We start from the raw sequence: 19,927 nt of genomic DNA on the forward strand, positions 1-19,927 counted from the left end.
TACAGGTTGGAGGTTGACCTTCTGACCACGTGGTGCAGGGAAAGCGCTCCTCCGGCCGACATGACTACATTTTACCGTGGCACCATTGAGAGCGTCCTCTCCAGCTGTATTGCTGTTTGGGGTGGTAGCTGCACTGACTACAACATGAAGGCCATGCAGCGCATAGTGAACACGGCTGTTAAGATTATTGGTGCTTCACTCCCCTCCTTGAAAGACATTTACACCTCCCATCTCACCCGTAAGGCGACCACGATTGTGAGTGATGTGAGTCACCCCGCTCACTCTGTTTGATCTTCTGCCCTCTGGGAGGAGGTACAGGAGCCTGCGCTCCCGCACCACCAGACTCACCAACAGCTTCATACTCCAGGCAGTTAGGATCCTGAACTCTCCCCCTTTCTGCGTAGCGTCCTGTACTTTGCGCTATGCTTACTGTCTACTGTATCCACACTGGCACAGTTTTGCTCCTCTTATTTATTGTTATTTGTTTATTATTTATTCATCACTCATATTATTTATTGTTTGTGCCTTCTTGTTTTTATTTTGTGTCATCTACTTGTATGTCTATTGTGTACTATGTCTCGTCACCGTGGGATAGAGGAAACGGAATTTCGGTTTCTTTGTACGTCTTGACATATGAAGGGATCTTATCAATACAGCAGACTTTGGACTTTGACTTTAATCCGGCGCTAAAAATAAAACGGAAAAATTCCCTATTTACGTTGCTTGAGAACAACTGCATCACGGTGCCCTTTCAAGCGGGCTATTTCTGAAATTAAAATTACATATTTGCAAACCGCTGTAATTACATGTCTTCTGCTGAATGGATGCGGCATGGATGCGGCATGGATGCGGCGTGTCCGAGCACTGAGACAGGAAGTGGGTATTAACCTAGTAACGCCTTGTTTGTTTACAGGGCGACGCCATGTTGTTTCGTCTAATGACGTCACATGTAGCGCCGGCGTTTTTGGGGGTGGTGCCACAGGAGGCCAAATGGTTTAGCGTGTAAATAGCATGTTTTGCCTAACAATCTCATTATCGCATACTTTAGATGCGTGCTTGGCTTGCGCATAAAAACATAGCTGGGCTCTGGCGGCTAAATTAATGCAATGTGCTTTAATTTCCAACAGGGACTAAATTAAGAGCTGATAATGGATGCAAATCTGACAGAGATTTCTCCGGCGAGTTACGCTCACCACAGCAGGGTGGATGCAGATTAAAGTTTCTAACACTCACTTGCACACATTCCAATTAATTTCAGTCCGTCCATACGAAGACTCTCCGTCGCAAGAAAACCATAGGAAGCCATTAGCTCATTTAAAAAATAGAACATTTTAATAAAGGCTACATCTCTTTATAATTACAATAATTAAAGTACCGAGCTCTATAGAATGCATAATTTACAGTTTTAGTGGAGCCGACAAAGCCATGTAAAATATTATAAAACATAAAAGGATGATGAAACGAGATATAGATAAAAAAAATGCATAAAAATATCTTTAGTTCAACATTTTTAGGCCCCTTGTGAAAATCAAGGGAGTAACGGGACCCCTTAAAATGGGGTCGAACACGGCAAGAATCCATGTAGGCACAGCTGCTGTACTCCATACAAAATTCGTCATTATCATGCAGCTCTGAGTTGCACACAAATCAACTCGGTCATACACGCGCGCACATACAATAAACACATTTGGGGAACAGGCTGTTGCGCTTTTGTTGCTCAAAATTCTTCAAGATGTAAACACGTCTTTCTCTCTCTGTTCGCGGAGGCGAAGGCTATCTGTGCAACGCCTGCGCCACTCAAACCAAGGCACTGTGATGAGAAGGATCAAGACTAGTCCCAGAGAGGAGAATTTGTTGAAAGTGGCTCTTCGGAGAAAATGAAAGGGGTGGGCGTCACAAATAGTAGTAGTAAATGTAGGATTGTTCCCCATGAAACAACAGAGGTATAAGTAAAGTTTGCAGCCTAAAATAATAATTTCCTTGTTAAAGTGAAGATTACAAAAAAAGGGTAGTTTTCTGTTTTCCCGCCCATCATCAGAAGAAGCATGTCCATGGAATTGTCAGGTTGTGGGGATGAGATAGCTTCAATAAATAGCAATTCAAATCTTTACACTACAATACAGGGGAGGGTGTTTAGGCGTTGGGTCCGCTCCATTCCACTCCATTCCATTCCGCTTGCTTGACGAGTGGTCATTCACCTTCAGTCCTGTCGACACGTTTCTGGGGAGTTTTCCGGTGCACTCGAGACAAGTCGCGCGGCCGGTCGTCCTTCATCGGCCTCAGTCCATCCTCTCCACCTTGCCCAGGATTTTGCCCTCATAGGTGGGCAACAAGGAGCCGTCATCCGACACTTCCTCAAATACGGCGCCGCACTCAAACTCGTCGCTGGCCTTCTTGAAATAGTATCTGTGGCAAATGCAAAATCGCACATGACGTTAGGACACTTCTTCAACAAAAGCGGGGCACCGTGGTCGAAGACAAGCGTACAAGGTTCATGTGTGCCATGACTTCACTGGGCCGTTAATGATGCAACACAGCACCATCCTCATTTTTGAGGAAGAGGAAGCAGCAGGGGTGAGTTCCTAACTGTGTGTGCGTGGGGGGGGACTAAGAATTTAGTCATTAACTATGTCATGGAAAAATGCCTTGATTTGCACAGTGTGTGTGTTCGACTGGAATGTGTGTGTATTGTTTTTTAACGAGAAAACGCAATACTTATAAAAAGTATAGTCTTGAGAAAAACATGGCAGAGGAAGGCGTCGGGGGGGTGCCGCGAAGGGGGGGTTTGCTGGCGGGAGGTGGGCTCGACGCTGGCCAATGAGCATGCGGGCTCCCATTAATGAAAAGCAGCAACATGGGAACGAACGTACAGGAGGTGTCAACGTGTTGAGGACACAAGACCAGTGATAATTACAAGCGTCGCTCAGACACAATGCTGAAGGAAAGTGCACGTCTTTTCACACTTTTCAAAAGGAATCATCAAAAGGTCAGAAGAAACAGACACACAGCCAGAATTTCCACTCCAACATGTTTTATGTGGCTACATCTGCCTCCCCCTCTCTTTTCTCTTTCCTTCTCTCACTCGCTCTGCTTGCACTGACATCTGGCACCAATATTGTCTGGCAGGGCGCAGCATTACTGTTCTTTGTTGAACCGCTGCCATGTTGAAGAAATGACCCAAGTCCACACATTCTCTGGCTGCTAATAAAGCCTGTCGCTCCGCTCTCTCTTGCCCCCGCATAAAAATAAATGTAGATGCTAGGACACAGGAAGACGAGATAGCGAGCCAGAGGGAAAGCAGCAATGACGGATGGGGTGGCCCAAACCAGGCTCGCTTGAGCATTTTGCCTTCAGAGAGTTCAAGTGACATTGCAAGCAGATCTGGTGCCATCTTGCCCCCCTTTGAAACAAACTATTAACATTGTCAGCATAGAATGCCGGCAGAAATGTGCAAACGTCACAGCCCAAGGGGTGGGGGTAATAGCGGGAGAGGGAGCAATGCCCCCTTCCCTCAATGGCATCAGTGAGGCATTTGCATGCTGTCCATTTGTGAGAGTCTTTGTTGGGCGAAATGAAAGCAGCCGAGGCTTCAAAGCGGCATATTAAGTGTGCCTTAGCATGGAAATCAATACCAGATGGGACCCAAATCGGTGCAGTTCAAGCTCTCCCACTAACCCCCAACACAAAGCCACCCTCCATCTTGTCCTTCTCATTCCGCCTCCAGAAACACACGCGTGCACGCATGCCTGAATCGGAACCCACGACTGCCCTCAACATACATTACACCCAAGTCATTGCGGCAGTATCGCTGAATGTTGTTCGGAGATGCTGGCTTCGAAGTGTGAACACCTCGCCGCGTTGCTAGATCGCTAATCATCTCACAGCCACAATGCTGACGAAGCGCTGTGGATGCGAGGAAATGATTCCCTTTGCTAAAACCTTTCAGAAAATGCCAAGTCCCAGGGTACTTCCAGGCGCTAATCGTGTAATCAAGTACGGCTGCCCCGAACCGAAAACGAGAGCAAAATGCTTTTACGTTTAGCTGAGGGGGATAAACGGAGCCAAGTCACCGGCGATGGCATCTTTTGAATTTTCGGTAATTCGCAATTGGCAAACTGCTCCTCAAGCGGTGGTACACACCTGTAGGTGCCCCTCTTGCGCAGCTGCTCCTTGAAGTGGCCGAGGGTGAGGCTGTGGCTCTTCATGGTCCTCCGATACGGGATCTCCTCCCCGCAAAAGAAGTAGGTCACCACCGTCTCACCGCCGTCACATGGCCTGTGGGTCGTTAAACTCTTTCGACACTCTGCAGTGCTGCAAGATGTCGAGAGGGAGACGAAAGGTGTGAGAAGACTGCCGGTGCGGGGGTCTGGTCTCGCCTTCTCTCATATTGTGGAGAGATGATACATACTCGTCTGACTGGGGACTGGGGCCGGCGGCAATGTTGAGGCAGTTAGCAGGAGACACGAGGGCGGATCCCTCAGTCTGCACAGGCACAACATGGCTCTTGTCCCGCTGGAGACTGGACAGCGAATGCCTGCGGAGAGCATCGTCAGCATCGAGCATGATTCAAGGTTTGGAAAGCACGTCGCACCTTTGCTTGGCGCTCTTGGGGATGGAAACCTCCTCCAGTCTGCGGCACGCCTCCTCCAGCTGGGCCAAAGTGTTGGGAGGGGGCAGGGGGGGCATGGCGGGGTCTTGGACGAACGGCTGCGAAGGCTGGTGGCCGCGAAGATGAGCGCAGTTTCCGCCGCCACCCCACGTGTGAGTCTGGGTCGAGGAGACCCCAAAAGATTTTTTGCTGCTCTGGGTGCCACTGCAAGAAAAGAATAAAATAAAAAAATACTCAACTAAGGACAAGGTAAACTTTCTTATTGTTCCGTTTTCCCAACAGCGTCTCAAAACGGGCATTTTGCTGGGTCAAAGCCAAACTTTGCTCACCTTGACTTGTGCCTGCCTTGTCGCTTGCTTTCGAGGATCCACTGCAAGACATTGCGAGCGGGGTCGGCCGTGTTGCTGGGTGGCTGGAGGGGGCCGCACTCCTCGGCGCACCTTTCAGCCACGCCCTCCTCAAGCCCTGAGCGCCGCGTGCGTCGCGACAGAGAGCTGGAACGTCTGTCGGCAAAGTTCATGCGTTTGCTCTCGACTCAGACAGCATAGTGACCACGGCTAAGAGGAGGAGAAAAACTGACCCCATGCTGGCATCGGTCGTGACGGCGCTGCACAAGTCTCGGCCCAGGCTGCGGCTACGCTGATAACCCTGGCAGGGCGGGAACTCGCCACCAGTGGAGCACAGCGTGTGCACGCGCAGAGCCGCCTCTCTCTCAAACTGCTCTTTGGTCTTGGGGCTGGCATGATGGTGGATGTAGTGGTGGTGGATGTGCTTGCTGCCCTGGCTGCCCACCAGGGTCCCGCCAGGGCCCAGGCCGAGCGCCAAGGCCCCCTGGTCGGGACCGGAAAGGGAACCCGCCTTGAGTCCCGAGCCGGCCCGCGTGAAGGGCCGATGATCGGGCGAGCGGGAGCGGGGCGAGTGCCAGATGACGGCCGGGGACTGGCACCCGGGGGTCTTCAGGACGCGCGACAGGTGCTCATCCAGGATGGCCTGGGGGTCTTCCTCGGACGAGCTGGGGAGTAGGCTCTGCGGGTGGGGGGAAACGTGCTGAGCGCTTCCCACTACCTCTGCGTCCTCTCGTTCCTCCTCCTGGTGATAAAGACGCACATTTTCAAGAGGAGTGCACAAAGCCGTGACCAAGGTGTACTCCAAGCACACAAACCTCCTGAATCTGCTGCAGCCTCTCCTCCAGAGAGCTGAGGCTGTCCTGTTCCCTCTTCAGGCTCTCCAGGCGCGAGATGAGCTGAGCGGCAAACTTTGCCGGCTCCACCGGGACCCCTTCCTTGGGAGGACAGCGGGCACGCTGCAGAGAGAAGCAAAACCCTTAGCCGGGCTTCTGTCTTTGAAAGCGCTCCGAGACAGGTGCGGTCGCGGGAGGAGGGGGGTCGCACCAGGCCGGTTTCCTCGGCCGTCCTTAGCGGGGCTCTTTCAGGCCGTCTGACTTCAAAGTGTGTGCCCCCCCCAACCCTTTATCAGAAATCAGAAACGCAGTGAGGGGGAGGGCGAGGTGTTGCTGTCAGGGGAGATAGACGGGAAGAGCTCGCTTTACATTACGGAATAAAAAGGCACATGTCGACATGGGGTAAGGAGAGAACTCCAGGGAGGAAGGATGAGGGATTAAAAACAGACCGAGATGCAAAGATGAGCGCAGGAGGGCAGAGAAAAGGAACGTGAAGAGAGCAAAGGAGCCACATAAAAGGTGTCACCAAAAGGATGGAAGATCAGAAAGGTTGAGATAATGTATGCCTCCCTCGCCCATCACACGCTGGGCACCTTTCAGCGACTAAAGTGACACAACACACACGCGCACGCACATGCACGCACACACACGCGTATTAAATTATTAGCATTTTTTGCACTGAGGCTTTCTTGATTTTTTTGGTGTTTTGTTTTCTCCCATTCCTTTGTAGTAGAGATGAAGGGGAGGCGAGAGAGAGAAAAAAAGTCAGCAAAAGAAGCGTTCCGATGGAGCCCGAGGCTGCGTGCAGCACCCAGGGAACGGCAGCCATCGCCAAAAATCAGACGGGGAAACAACAACAAGGCCAACATAGTGAAAAGAAAGCAAAGCAGGCGCGCCAGAGAGAGAGACGACTTGCCAGAGCCAATCCGAACATCTCTACCCTAAAAATTGGTGCGTGTCAAAACCAAACTTGAGGTTACACAAAGTTTACTTTCACACTTCTTCCCAAACCTCAAGTTAGCTTCCATTAAGAGCCTTAAGCTCGCAACTCCCCTTTGACCCACTGAAAGCTCACATGACATGCTCGAACTCTTCCTTTCGATCCCTCACCTCAGGGGGTGGGGTGGGGGGTGCACGCTCTGCGTGAAGTTGCCACTTTCCCGCGCGCGTGCTCCATTCATCCTCGGATCAAAGCGCAGCGTTCACGCGCACATGCGCGAGAACGTATCTTTGTTGGGCTCATTTCCGAGCCCTCGGGACAATGCGACGCGAGATCTTCGCTCATCTGGCATCTGTGTTTTCCATATTTGCATGACGGGTTGGGGAAGAAGAACCCTGGCGCGTTGTGAGCACGGTGGCGATAAAGAGCTTAGAGACCTCCTGCTCTCCCGCAGACTTCAAAAAACCCTAATGGGGGTTGGAGGTGACACCAAAGGTAGCGAGAGGGCTCGTGCGCGCGGGTGGGAGGCAAGGTCTTTTGACGTTCGTCCTCAGATCTTTGCTGCTGTTGTTGGGATTGCCGCGTGCAACTATTCATAGAACCAAGAGCCCCGGAACAGAGGGTGGTATGGAAATGACAGGCGACCAGGTTGAAAAAGTCTCACGTCTGCCTACGTGCATGCGTGTGTTAATCTACTTACGGGGAAAGCAGGCAGAGACACTTTGCTGTTCATGCGCACGTTCCGCTGCATCTCCCTCTGAAGCAGCTTCTTGGAGCTCAGTTTGTAAGGAGGGATGCCATCTCTGAAAAACCATCAAACACAGCGCCTGAATAAATTCATTGTCAGACAAATTCAAGCATCAAAACAGACGCGAAAGGAGATGCCGTTTCTCATCTTTCAGGCTTAATGGCAGATTAAAGATGCACCGAACCAATTCCTGTTTTGGTTCAGACCGAGTTCACTTCAATTAGTCGGGGTGTCCGTTTCGCCACAGACTTGGCTTATGTTTCTACTTGGACGGCTTTGTTCATAAGGTGACGTTGGAGCACGGCAACACAGTTTAACGCGCTGATTAACTCAGCAAAGTGGAAAATGGTGGCGTGCGATCTCCACTTTGTGCTCTTTGTTTGTGCACCACCGCCGATGCCTTTCAAATGAGGACGGGCACCAGGACACCAGCTATTGGTATTTGACCTATTGCTTACTTGTGTAGACTGCCAGTACCGTCCAACAATACTTGAGGAAAAACAAAAAAATCTAACAGAGTATGTCATCCTTGGCAGTAGTTGGTGCTATACTAGGGGTGGGCAAACCTTTTGACTCGCGGGCCGAACTGGGTTCTAAATTTGGACCGGAGGGCCGAACCAGGAGCAGATGGACGTAGTGTTTGTGTGAAGTAATATAAGCGACCTGTAAAGGTCATTGCATAAAAGATTTTGGCCTTTAGTAGGTAGTAAAGCATGAATATTCCAAACAGGTTTTTTGTAAACAAATGCATTTATTAACAGCATTAAAAAAATAATAATAATTTCATTTTCAGTGGGAACAGTGTTGTTGGTCTCCCTTTTTTGCTAGTGCGTCATAGTCTGGAGTAAAATTTGTTGTGGCAATTCTTAGGAGAGATCCGAGGTGTTGGTCCGTTTACCTCGATCTGTGACGGGTTGATGAAAGTAGAGTACACCAAAATGAAAGTAGACTTGCTTCATATCCATTTTTGATTCACGGTGTACCACATTTATTAAAAAAAAAAAAGCGAGTTTGAAGGGTTTGCAGTATCAGGGTTACTGTTGTCTACGAGCCATGTTTCCTCCTCTTTCCCTCGGTGCCTTGCACAATTCAGCTAGCATTAACCACAGTTTTGCTAACCCAGACGCCGACGATCTTGTCTGAAGTTCAAATTTATCTTTCTGCTCAATATCAAAGTGGCACTAAAAACCAAAGGTGGACAGACCTTTCCGTTTTCCTTCCTTTGGGTGGCCACCAAATGGGCTGGCTGGCACCTTTGCTGGTGACCAAGCCAGAAGCGAGCAGCATTTTCTACTTTAGCTTTGAAATGCCACAGTCATGCGCATAAGCGGCGTAGCCCCCGATGCCGCCGCTCACCCTCCTTCCCCAATCTTCATTTGGCAAGCGCTGCCTCTGATCTCCGCACATCAAAAGGCTGGTTTGTAAGATAAGGTAATGTTTGAAGTCTGCGCGAATACAGCTGCATTCCCCAGCGTCCAAGCAAATCCATAAATAAGATATAAGCAGAAATTCCCCCTCCGCCGCTTCTCTTTCTCTTCCCACCCAACTGCGTCCTCCTGCTGCCCCCCCTCCTTCTTTTCTATTCAGTTCTTGAGCCGTGCATGGGATTCGCACGTCTGCGGCCCATTAAACCGACGTTCTGATTAAGAATGGGCACAAATGACAGGTCTCACACAACAGAGCAAAGTAGGGCCGAATGGAAAATGGGCTTCGGTGCCTTTGAAGCAGATACGCAACAGTGTAGCCCATTTCGGGGACTCTTTCTTTCCATCAAGCACACCTATGTATTATTCTTATTCTTATTATTATCACGAGGCCCAACCTGAGTGTCTTCAGGCGCAAGAGCTCGTCACAACATTTCTAGTTTGAATCACTCAAAAGCTTCTTTCGTATCCGCTTGGTTTGAGGCAAAAAGATGCTTTCCCACTTACACGCTGCTGTCGGTCACAGACATGTTGTCGTCTGTCAAGGCATCGCTGGACACCTCGCTGTCGTTGGTGCTGCTGACGGGAGCAAAGGAGCCCACATGGCAAACGTCTCCTCCCTTGGACCACCTGAAAGATGCCGCAAACATTCAAGTGAGCAAACAACAAAGCGCAACCCGAGAGCTGGGTGCATGTGCGTCGCATCTTGCTCGTGTTTTGTGTCAAAGGTGATGCAAGCCAAGCCCTCAAATGGCTACTAGGTTAAGTAACATTCAATTTCAAAAGCAATGGGAACCCCACTTTTCTGTCCCACTTGCTCCGCCTTGAGAGGCCCGCAGCTTCCTTCGTTCGCACTCACACTTTCCTCAAGGTTGACGTCCTGCTGCGCGTGCAACCTTGCCATGGTATGGGGGGGAGGTGACCAGGAGTGGCCAGGGTAAAAAAAAAAAAAGAAAAAAAAAAAGCACACGAGTGTGTGTTGAGAGTAGGAATGAAAAAGAGTAACAGCGTCTTGGGGCCCCGGCAGTGGGCTTGACCTTCACAGGGGGTCGCACAGAGTCAGGTATTTAACACAGCTGGCCTTGCATTCTTCCTCTCTCATTTATCCTTTCTCCTCCCTCGCTTTATTTCAAGAGGTGCACTAAACCCCCCAGCCCTCTCCTCCACGTTTTTTCAGCTCCTTTCCTCTCACTTTCCAAAAGGAAGAAAAAGGATAAAAGTGGAGAAAGGTGGAGGGAATCAGAGGAGGGTTGACGCAAACAAGAAAGAGGGCAGAAGAAGGGCCTGTGGTGGGGTTGAGAAGGGGGGGCATCACTCTCAACTGTAGCTGCTGCTGCCATTTGGGTTTTTTGTTTGTTTTCCAAGTGTCTGATGAGGAGATGCAACGAGACGGACGGGGGAGAAATGGCTTCCACATGTTTTGAATCCGGACGACGACAAGATACTGAGGGGGGCGGGGCCGAAGAAGCGTCACGCGATAGGGTTTTAACCCGAAAGTATCTGCAAAGATGAACCTGCCGGACGACACGTTGAGTTTGTAGGCCACGAGACCAAATGCGCCTGACCGACGCATTATCTTGTGTTAACGCGCGTTTGCGAGCACGGCCTTCAGGAACATTCCCAGTGAGAGATGATCCTCTGAGTTCCGCAGAATAATTTCAAAGCACCGGAAATGTGCACAAGGGCCAGCAAAAATAATGCTGCTGCTGACAATGGTGACGGGGAAAAAACAGCAATGGGGAAACGCTTCCGTCTTTTTTGTCTTCATAAATATCATCATAAAATGCATTGCAGTAAAAGAGTGTCATGTGATTCCTTCTTTCTTTTCTTTCTTCTACTCTGGGAAGAAGCCCTTCTCCGATTAACTTTAGTTTGAAATATCTGAAAATTTTGGACTTTCTGTATTTTCTCAGGCGCATTCTGGCTGAACAGGTCTACTGCTGGACATTTCCAAACACGCACATCATGGGATGCAAAAAAGTTTGACTGTCTTCAAGATCCATAAAGATGGCAGCCACTTGTTATGATCCTACGCGAAGCCAAAGAATAAAAAGTCTTACCTGTAGCCCCTCTCCATGACCTCCAGCCCCTTGACGGTCACGGCCATCCGCGGCGACTTCACCAGCAGTCCCATGGCGGCCGCTTTGCTCTTAAAATCAAAACTCCACTCTTCTTCCTCGTTGAGCGTTGGCAGATATCCGCACACGACCTGAAGCTCGTTCAGGCCGTCGGGGTTGACGTGAATGGCGTTTTCGCCGCCGCTCCTCACAAACTTGAAGAAAACATCAGAGGACAGAAACATCTGGTAGGCGTTCTCCTCCATGTTGCTTTGGATCTCCATCTGCGCCTGGTCGAACATAGCGGAGTCGATGTGCTGCTTCTTGACGTTATCCTTGATAAAGGTCTTGGTGGCGGGCTTGAGCTGCTTGGCCACCACGCCGTTGTTCTCGATGTAGCGCTTGTAAATGGCTTTGGCCACTCGCTGCGTTTTGCTATCCTTCAGGTTCATCTGCCTAAAGCCATTGCAGGCAAACCAAAAGTCCAAGGCGTCTGCGCACTTTTCGGTCTCCAGGAATGTCCGAAAGAGGAGGGCGCCGTCTTGGTCCCCAAGGAGAGAATGCAGAGACTTGGTCCAGCGGGACAGCGGCGAATCCGGTGAGGCGCTCCCCTCGGGCTCCCCGAGACCATCCTCGTTCCTCCGGGCCGAGGGGCCTGGCGGGCCGAGCGCCACCGATTTGCTGGGCTCCCGTTTCATTGTGGTGCGTTTGCCGGGGTAGCAGGGCGCCTCGCCCTCCTCCCCAGGCACCGGGGGTCGAGGAGCATCTTCTCGGAAACTGCTGGTGATGTGGTCCACAAGCAGCCAACTCATGGCTCTTCAAGGCGGCGGCAAAGACCCGTGCGTGCGTGATGATCCCGCCTTCTGAGGTTCGCCTGTAATCTTCTCACTCTCTTATGTCAGCGGGGAGCTTCTCTCAGGCAGCCCCTCTTCACTCTACAACGTAAAGTATAATCAAAACCTGATCCGCCTCAAACTCAATTGGAGACTGCTTTCCCCCTTGATAACTTTAACAGGAAAAAGATTGCAGTCCAGACAGTAGGAGGCAAATTCCGCAGCTCTATAAATATACGCATGCTTCCCATTGCTATTTCTTCCCCATTATTTTAACATATTGCATGCACATCTGCCAGTTAGTGGAAGAATTGCGAGAAGGCGCGATTGTACAAGACGAGAGTCTTATTCACACTTAAACCCCAAACCGCTGAAACCTGCCAAACGTCTTTGAGTTAGACCTGAACCTTACATTTGCGCGAAAAAGAATATTCACCAATACATCCAGTCCAGGTTTCTGGATCAGTCGCGACATGTGCTTCACGTCTGTTCCGAGCAACAACTGAGTACCTGACAGACTCAAATGTGGGACAAACTTCACCCACAGTACTGGAAAAACGTTGCCAAAGTGACCAAGTTTTCTGCACACCGCTGGATTCATTTAAGACTTTCTCCGGTATTTTGACGTCATCAAGAACTCACCAAGAACACACAATTTAGGTGCTCCGATGAGTTTTTGGTCTGGCACGTTTTTACGTTCAGACCTGTGTAAAACGTTCAATATGAGTCTGTAGAGTAGTCCTAGAAAACGTATTATCTTGGAAAAAAACAGACTTGCTGTCAATAAAAGCGACGCCAAAGTAAAAATAATTGGTTGAAGTGTTTCTTTTGGAGTTGAAAATGTTCTAAAATAAGCGACCCCCCCCCCCCCCCCCGCCCCTAACTGTCTTGGACGGCAACTTCAAAGGGGAGTCAACGGCACATCAAAGTGAACTCCATTGGAGAAGAAAAGGGGAGGCGAGCACAAACTTACCATCGACCCAGACGAGTTCGCTCCTCCAGTCTTTCCTTCCACGAATAAAATAGTCCCAATTGTATCCACGGAAGGTTTATAATCCACAGTGGGGAGGCCCCTTTCTCCTCCGGCTTGCTTGGTCGCCACGTTCGGCTCCGTCCGCGAGTCCGTCCCGTCCACGATTTGCCGAAGAGCAAAATGCAACTGGCGAGGGGAGCGCGAGAGCCAAAAAGGGGCGGAAAAACAGCGCTTTCCTCGCTCCTCCTCCCCGTCGTCGTTGTCTCCTCCTTCGCCTCCACCTCCCGCTTGCTCCTTTCAGGCTGCCATGGCGCAACTGTGGCTCTCCTTTTCTCCTCAAGGCGACTGCCTGCCTGCCTCCCTCACTTCAAAGTAAGTGCCGACCGGCGGGTCCTGGAAGCTGCATAACAACCCGACGCCGGCCGTGTCACGTCATGCACCCCCCCCCCCCCCCAAAAAAAAAACCTCCCAACAAAGTAGCGCAAACGTGTCGTGTGGATCCCTTGCGTCACCGTAGGCGCACATATAACGTGAACGGGGGATATGGGGTTAGGGAGGCTGTTAGGCGCGACTGTTGCGTGACCAGGACCTTATCAAAGGCGAGCAATCTTGCGCCAACTCCCCGAGGCTTTGGCGCGTCACAAGTAACTGATCCGCCGCCCAAATAGCATTATCGCCGCAATCCCTCTGTTGCTACATCAATTTTAAAAGGGATTTTTTTTTTACTCCTCCTTCTTTTCCTCTGCATACTTTGCGAGATTAACCCGTTGGAAGCCTCGGGGATGCACAACGCGTGCACAGACGTGCAACGGCTCGCTCCGACAGGATTTTTAACGGCGTCATGGAGCGCATATTGGAATCCCTCTACCCAGTTTGTTTATGCAGTAATTCCACGCAGGGTAAAGTATATATAGTACTGTATTTATATATATATTAAAAAAAAGCCATCTGCAGACTTGCAAAGAGTAGACGTCACTCAACAGCACCCGCCAGTGGCGACACGCCCAGAAGCTGCACAGCATGTTATTTGAGCACAAAACCTCAGATCCGGCTGAGATTGCATTACCAAGCCATCACCTTAAGCGATCAAACGCCGCATGCACGATGGCACGCGTACTTGGGCTAACGCGATGTATTGACTACTCCATTCAGTTCACATCATGGTTGATGAGCGCAGACATCCCCAACCTCTGTGCTGGGAGAGAGCGTCCATTAGGTGTGTCTCAGGAAATGATCCACTTTCACTTCATTTGTTCAGAATCTATTGGTTTGCTCGTGATGTACGCACAGCAACAGGCAGAATAATAATTGTGCAGTTAGCTTGCTAACTGTTGCCATTCATACAACAGAACAACATTCCTGTGTTCAACCAAACGGGCCCAGAATCCTCACAAAGATGAATCGTGAACAGCTCGGCCATCTGTTACAGGCTGAATTCAAAGCGACTCATGTGGGTCGTACGGCTATAAAATGAACGATGCCAGACAGACGACGTCGCCATTTATTTAGCAACAGATAGCTGATGCAGGGTGCACTCAATGCACCGTAACCATTCAGGGTGATGAAACAATTTAAATCGCAGTGAAAACAGTGCCAGCCGCCAAGTCCAACGGCAACCGAGACGCACAATGCTTGATAAGGCTAAGCTCACGAAAGCTGCGCAAGAGTGCATCGGCTGACCTCCGCCAGAAAACCCGCCGGGGTGGAGAGCATCGCCGGACCAATGGCGTGGGCCTCTGTTGACTGGTAGTGGGGGCCAGTTGGGCTCTCACGTCCAGCCTCATCAACGAGGCTCACGGGAGTTCCCCTTTGAGGTTGGCTCGTCCAGAGGAGATCTGCGACTGACTGCGGGCATCCTTGGCTCTTGACCCCCCCAAAAAAAGAAGACTTTCGAAACGGGGCTTGCAGAGAAGAGTTTACGAGCTGTAACCATCATTCAGTTGGAGAATATTTTATTATTACCGGGACAGGTCACACTCACCCCAAGCTACAGAGAGCACTATAAATGAAGAGTGCGCATCAATCAAATGTCTGTCCGCTGTGATGAAGTTGTGAAACACATCCTTTTCAACGACTTGAGAGGCTTTTTTTAATGGCGGTCGTAACTGCTACTGGCCACCTCAGTTGCCGCCATCAACATTGGCGGGTGTGCGCACATCCACCGGCACTGTCCTAGCCGGAGCTCGTGGCTAACTGGTCTCAATGACAGGATTGTGTGCCGCCGTTCCTCTCGGCTCGGGGTTAAACTCTTTTGCGAGACCCCTTTGAAGTATTCATCCCTTTATCTGGAGCCGAAGCAAAGAATTTGGGCGGGGGGGGGACAATGGGAAACGAAACCAAGAGGGAAGCTTACCGCAATTATCAAGCTGGGCCATGAGGAGGAAGTCAGCTCACGCGGACCCGGCGAGGAAAAGCCTGGAGATAAAAGGGCCAGTCCATGTAGCACAGGGGGTAGAGTTGGAGGGCGGGAGAGGGTTCTGTTTCAAGTTTGTTTGGTGTATACACACCCCGAGCCACAAGCGATTGCCGTCAGAGGAAATGGAGGCTAGCTCTTCAAAGCAGGCGACAACAGGGGGGGGGGGGGTGGTTGGGTGTTCAACAATGGCCTCTAATGGGAGCGAGGAGCTGCATGAGGATCAACACAGCAGATGTGTGAGGCGATAAAGGTGCGCTTCTACAGAGCTGTTCCGTTCAGATCGGCGATCCTCGATCTTTACTGCCTGGGTGGACTGCTCATCCAACAATCCCAGAGCCATTCACACGCCTATGGACATATTCAAGTCGAGCGAGGCGTTGAAAAGGGTTCAGTTGGAGGGGAATCAAGTTGCATCATTTGAGGCACCAATTGAACCCAGAACGATGCGCGTTTCTTGTGTGGAAATAGATCAAAGTCGGCGTGGGAGTCGTCGCCCACCTGTGCAGTTTGATGATGGCAAGATGGACGTGGGAGAGGCATGTGTCAGACCAGGAGTGGGATGGCCGCGAAGAAGGAGACATGAAAGAAAGGCACAGATGAAATACAAAATGGGAGAGGGAGGGGGCGTTGAAGGTTATTTATGCCCCTCCCTCTTTTTAATCCCATTTTGTGCTTGACTTTTAAGTCTAGCAATGTATAGAAACAATGTCGGATGCAGCGTCTAATCCCGTTTGGGCCATGAAGCCGGCTGCGCTCTGACAGTAATGACTTTCATTTCCGCCTCTTTTGGCATTCAAGCCAGCCAGCACACAGTCGACCGGCCGGACGCCACTTTGTTCCGCCATGCTTGATGGCCGCCCTCCTCCCAAATCAGCCTCAACCCCAAAGACTCTCTCACATCCTTAATCTATCATTGAACCCTGCGGACCGGCTTCCTCCTCTGTGCCTCTGGTGAGCTCATTAACTCACTCGCTCCATCGATGTCTTACCTCAGCTTCCTACATCGCAAAACACCTTTATGCCGACTGCACGTTTTTTTACAAATCTATTTAGACTACTCTTAAGACGACCAGAAGCAGAATCCTTCCTGAGATATTCGGGATGTTATGTATTGGCATCCTATTGTCATCAAAAGCTCAATGTAAATTTTAATGATTGATATACATAGTTCGTTCATCCATCCATCCAAAAATCATCTGCTAGCTGTGTCCTCAGCGTTTGGCGTCTCTGTAACAACTAAGGGTGTAAATCGCGAGTTTTGTCACGATACGATATATCGATACAAAGAACTACGATACGATATTTGCCGATATCTTAAAGCCTGCTGTGATTCATTCAGGATACATCACGATATAGTGCTCTACGATCGATATAGAACAATATCCTGATTTATAACAATTCATACGCAAAATCAACAAGGTACTGCAAACCCTTTATTTAGGAAATTACAAAGTGCTTCCAAACGAATGACTTGAAGCCCAAAGGGGAGCGAATTTCCTCGTCTTCTTAGACACTAGCCATAGCACCAGCCCAGGAGCCGTGTAGTTGTTGGCTCCCCTTACACGTGCCTGCTCTGCTCACAACACAACACGCCGCGCACTGCTCCCGGAAAGAGGAAGCAAGCAACAATGAACTGGATTTCAAAATAAAGTCGCGTCTAATGTCCGACGTCAAAAACGGGCGATGTAGATCGATGTTTACGTTTAGCATCGATGCCAACAAATCGTAGAGCATTATATCGATTAATCGATGTGTCGATGAATTGTTACACCCCTAGTAACAACACATGACAACCCAGCAGGCCACGATTTATTCAGAAGCATGTATCAGTTTGAACTGGTTTTGCACAAATTCAGTTTTTTGAGAGCAGCTCTACTCGTAGGAGCGCTCGCCAATAATAAAAATGGCTGCACGTTCTCCTTCTCAGCTGCAAGTCAAGTCAGACAATGACACAGACGCAACCTGCTGTGCCGTCGCGGCGGAGGCAGTAGCGCCTCTAAAGCCGCTTTCAAAGCACACAGCTGCGTCTCTTTTTTACCGCCAGAGTGACAGGCCGGGGACGGGGGAGGGAGAAAGAATCACATGCCATAAATACCATAGCGACAAAGAATCATGAGAGACGAAGGAGTTGATGGTGGACAGTAAAAAAGCGCAAGTGAAAAGTGTCACCGCCGCCAAACGTGTTCATTGACGCGAGAAGGCAAAAGCGGGACTGAGGTGCCACGCCCACGTTCAAGATGTCACTCAGGGCAAAAAGCAGGCCTCAAGTGCCATGCCCACGTTCATGCTGTCATTCAGGTGCCCGTGTGGAGTGGTGCAAAAAAGTCCCTGACCTTGAGTCTTTTTACAGCCCGCCTTATCTCGGCCTCTTGTCCTCAAACAACCTGTCAAAGGAACAAAAGAACGCTGATAACAAAAAAAAACTTTGAAGGGGAATACGCATTAACTGAATAATCTCTATTTTGGATTACCACTGTGTCATAAACCAATTTCATGCGGCCTTTTTTTTTTAACCTCTGCCAGTCAACGGCCAGATTGTCAGCAGGCAGCCTTGAGCGTCAGGCTACTGTCAAAAAGTCTTTGCGATGTGGAGATAAGTGGGCTGCTTTCATCCTTAATGGGGCTGCCCGGACGACAAGCGGCCCTTCGTATTTACACACACGCGATTACCCAGTTTATTTTGGCGGAGACAATCAATTAGCTGTCAGCGTAATAAACCGGAGATCAAAGCCACATTGGGCGTGAGCGGTGGAAAAACGCAGAGGACTCATTAGGGAGGAATCAACGGCTGCCAGGAATGCACATTGTGCTGTGTTTCCTCATAGTTGCAGAAATGACTCATGGGCACAGAGTACCTAGAGTTTAGCAGGGAGAAGTTCTTGAAGACATGTCAATTGACTGCTCAACAGATAATTGTTGCATTCAAACGGTGTCAATTTGAGATTTGAGAGCAGGGGATTTTATTTGGAGGAAAGCGAGCGAGTGCAAGGGTGGAGCGAGCCACACCGCTGCCACTTGATCGCTTGACAGATGCCAAAATGTGCACTGGGTTTTGCAAGTCCAAAAGTATGTATGCTAGCCAGGCGTCCATTTGATTAAGAGAATTGCTTGCGGAAGGGCACAAATAATGTCGGGGTAACCAATCAGAGGCTCATCTTTTTTTGCAGAGCTGTTTATTTGGAGGCCATTTTTTGGAGAAAAAAACGATGGTTTCTTGTAAAAAGTTCAAAAACATGGCGGGTCACGCTCAGGTCGCGCTCAGAAAAAATGCCTCAACGTTTACATTCCTCTTTCTCAGATGACATTCTTTCTTTCTTTCTTTCTTTGCTCTCATCACTCACTGCGCAGGCAGCTGAATGAAGAATGCCGTCACAGAAAGAAAGGTAGGCGTCAAGTTTCATTGGGAGACAGTCGAGCGGCTCTTGCACACACGCACATGTGGTGTAGGTGAAGAAAAAAACATGGCCATTACATGCTTTGAAAAATACCTTTTACAAGACACAAAGTATGGATGGAATGTGCGCAGGGCAAAGGCAAAGTTACAGCGCCTCAGCTAGTGCCAGGCAAAATATCATTGCGCGCGCCCAAAAAAAAACCGTCTCAACAAAGGCTGAATTGAGAAAATCAAATCAATGACATTACGCAAGGGGAAAAAAATTGTGAAAATGAAGAAATGTCTTTTATTAAGAGAAATTGTGAGAGATTCCAACAAATGACATGAAATAAGTATTTAAGTATTTTAAATAAGTATTGACCTCAAGGATGAATCTTGGATATGTGATAGGCTCAAAAGTAAGACCAGCTTAAGAAAATTGAAAGAAGAATAAAATTCGAGTTAAAAAAAAAATACGGCAAAAATAAACTTCCACTTCTTTCTAACAAGTTTGACACAATTGTAGAAAAATGAAATTAACATTCTGTGGAAGAGATTTATATAAAAATATATCTTTTTTTTAGATGTAGCTAATATTGAGGCTGGTGAGTGTCATGTCAAAACGAGCGCTGGCGGCATCTTAGGAACTTTCTGAGACCGCCAGCGTAAAATGAAGTGTACAGCGGATGTGGCGGCGTGATCAATGCTCACATCTGATTGGCTGTCTACATTCCTCTCGGACTGTTGTCCCGTGCCTTACCGGGTCGTCAACCTGCATAGAAAGAGTGGCAAAAAGAATAAAATTCAAAATCGCCTTAAATCTGACTGGTGGACATTCTTTTGAACATCTGATGGACTAACCGGTTGTTGCGACATGCGTCCGAGCTTTCCTGTAGGACGTCGGCCCTCCTCTGAAGGAAATTGACCTGCAACAGGAATAAGCTTGAGTTGGGAGGGGTAGTGTGTAAACGAGAGCTTGACGTCAAAACAAGTCAGGACGAAGAGTGGCCACCTGAGCTTTGAGTGAGGCAATGGTGTCCTCCAGTTCCTGTCGGAGCTCGGCGGGAATTAAACCTTTCATCTTCTCCTCATACTCCCGACACACCGTGGTCACCTGAATGAGCACAAAACAGTTGAGTGCGGCCGTATCTTGTGACGCTCGGAACCCAAGGGAGCTGCGGACTCCATGCACAGCTTTTTCTGGAGCGGGCAGCAGCATCCACGCGAGCCCACACGCACGTGCAGTCAGCAGGCAGGCAGGCATTCCGGCTCCATTCGTAGCTCATGAGTGCCCCACCAGTCAGAGCGCCTTCACGTCACCACGGGGGGGCAGGTGTCTCGCACAAGCCGGCAAAACACCCTCTACTGGCGTTG

General features: G+C 49.6%; 2 protein-coding genes and 1 long non-coding RNA gene across 14 annotated transcripts in view; 1 reads left to right on the forward strand and 2 right to left on the reverse strand.

Moving 5' to 3' along the window:
- Positions 1–1,310: 1,310 nt before the first annotated feature.
- Positions 1,311–11,770, reverse strand: LOC133169839 (axin-2-like). Its single transcript, XM_061302312.1, has 10 exons — positions 10,962–11,770; positions 9,409–9,531; positions 7,430–7,532; positions 5,772–5,912; positions 5,190–5,698; positions 4,939–5,112; positions 4,592–4,813; positions 4,409–4,534; positions 4,141–4,311; positions 1,311–2,406 (listed from the first exon to the last, which is right to left on the reverse strand). Exons 1-10 carry the CDS (start codon positions 11,768–11,770, stop codon positions 2,280–2,282), a joined length of 2,505 nt encoding a protein of 834 aa, XP_061158296.1. The 3' UTR covers positions 1,311–2,279.
- On the forward strand, positions 2,405–10,966 carry LOC133169841 (uncharacterized). 4 transcript variants are annotated; one of them, XR_009718468.1, is made up of 3 exons: positions 2,405–2,574; positions 6,520–9,555; positions 10,267–10,806. It is a non-coding gene; the product is annotated as an uncharacterized LOC133169841 (long non-coding RNA). The 4 variants fall into 4 exon arrangements; XR_009718466.1 differs by lacking the exons at positions 2,405–2,574; positions 10,267–10,806 and adding exons at positions 2,784–2,986; positions 10,815–10,966; XR_009718465.1 differs by lacking the exon at positions 2,405–2,574 and adding an exon at positions 2,784–2,986.
- A 7,067-nt stretch (positions 11,771–18,837) lies between the features above and the next one.
- Positions 18,838–19,927, reverse strand: part of cep112 (centrosomal protein 112) — an 82,648-nt gene continuing 81,558 nt past the window's right edge. For all 9 annotated transcript variants that reach the window (XM_061302304.1, XM_061302305.1, XM_061302306.1 and 6 more), the window contains 3 exons: positions 19,566–19,667; positions 19,415–19,479; positions 18,838–19,325 (listed from right to left, as the gene is read on the reverse strand). In XM_061302304.1, coding sequence (XP_061158288.1) covers positions 19,310–19,325; positions 19,415–19,479; positions 19,566–19,667 — 183 coding nt within the window. In that variant the 3' untranslated portion in view covers positions 18,838–19,309. The remainder of the gene's footprint in view (positions 19,326–19,414; positions 19,480–19,565; positions 19,668–19,927) is intronic.

Source organism: Syngnathus typhle, linkage group LG17, assembly GCF_033458585.1.
Source record: "Syngnathus typhle isolate RoL2023-S1 ecotype Sweden linkage group LG17, RoL_Styp_1.0, whole genome shotgun sequence".
NCBI classification, from domain to species: domain Eukaryota; kingdom Metazoa; phylum Chordata; class Actinopteri; order Syngnathiformes; family Syngnathidae; genus Syngnathus; species Syngnathus typhle.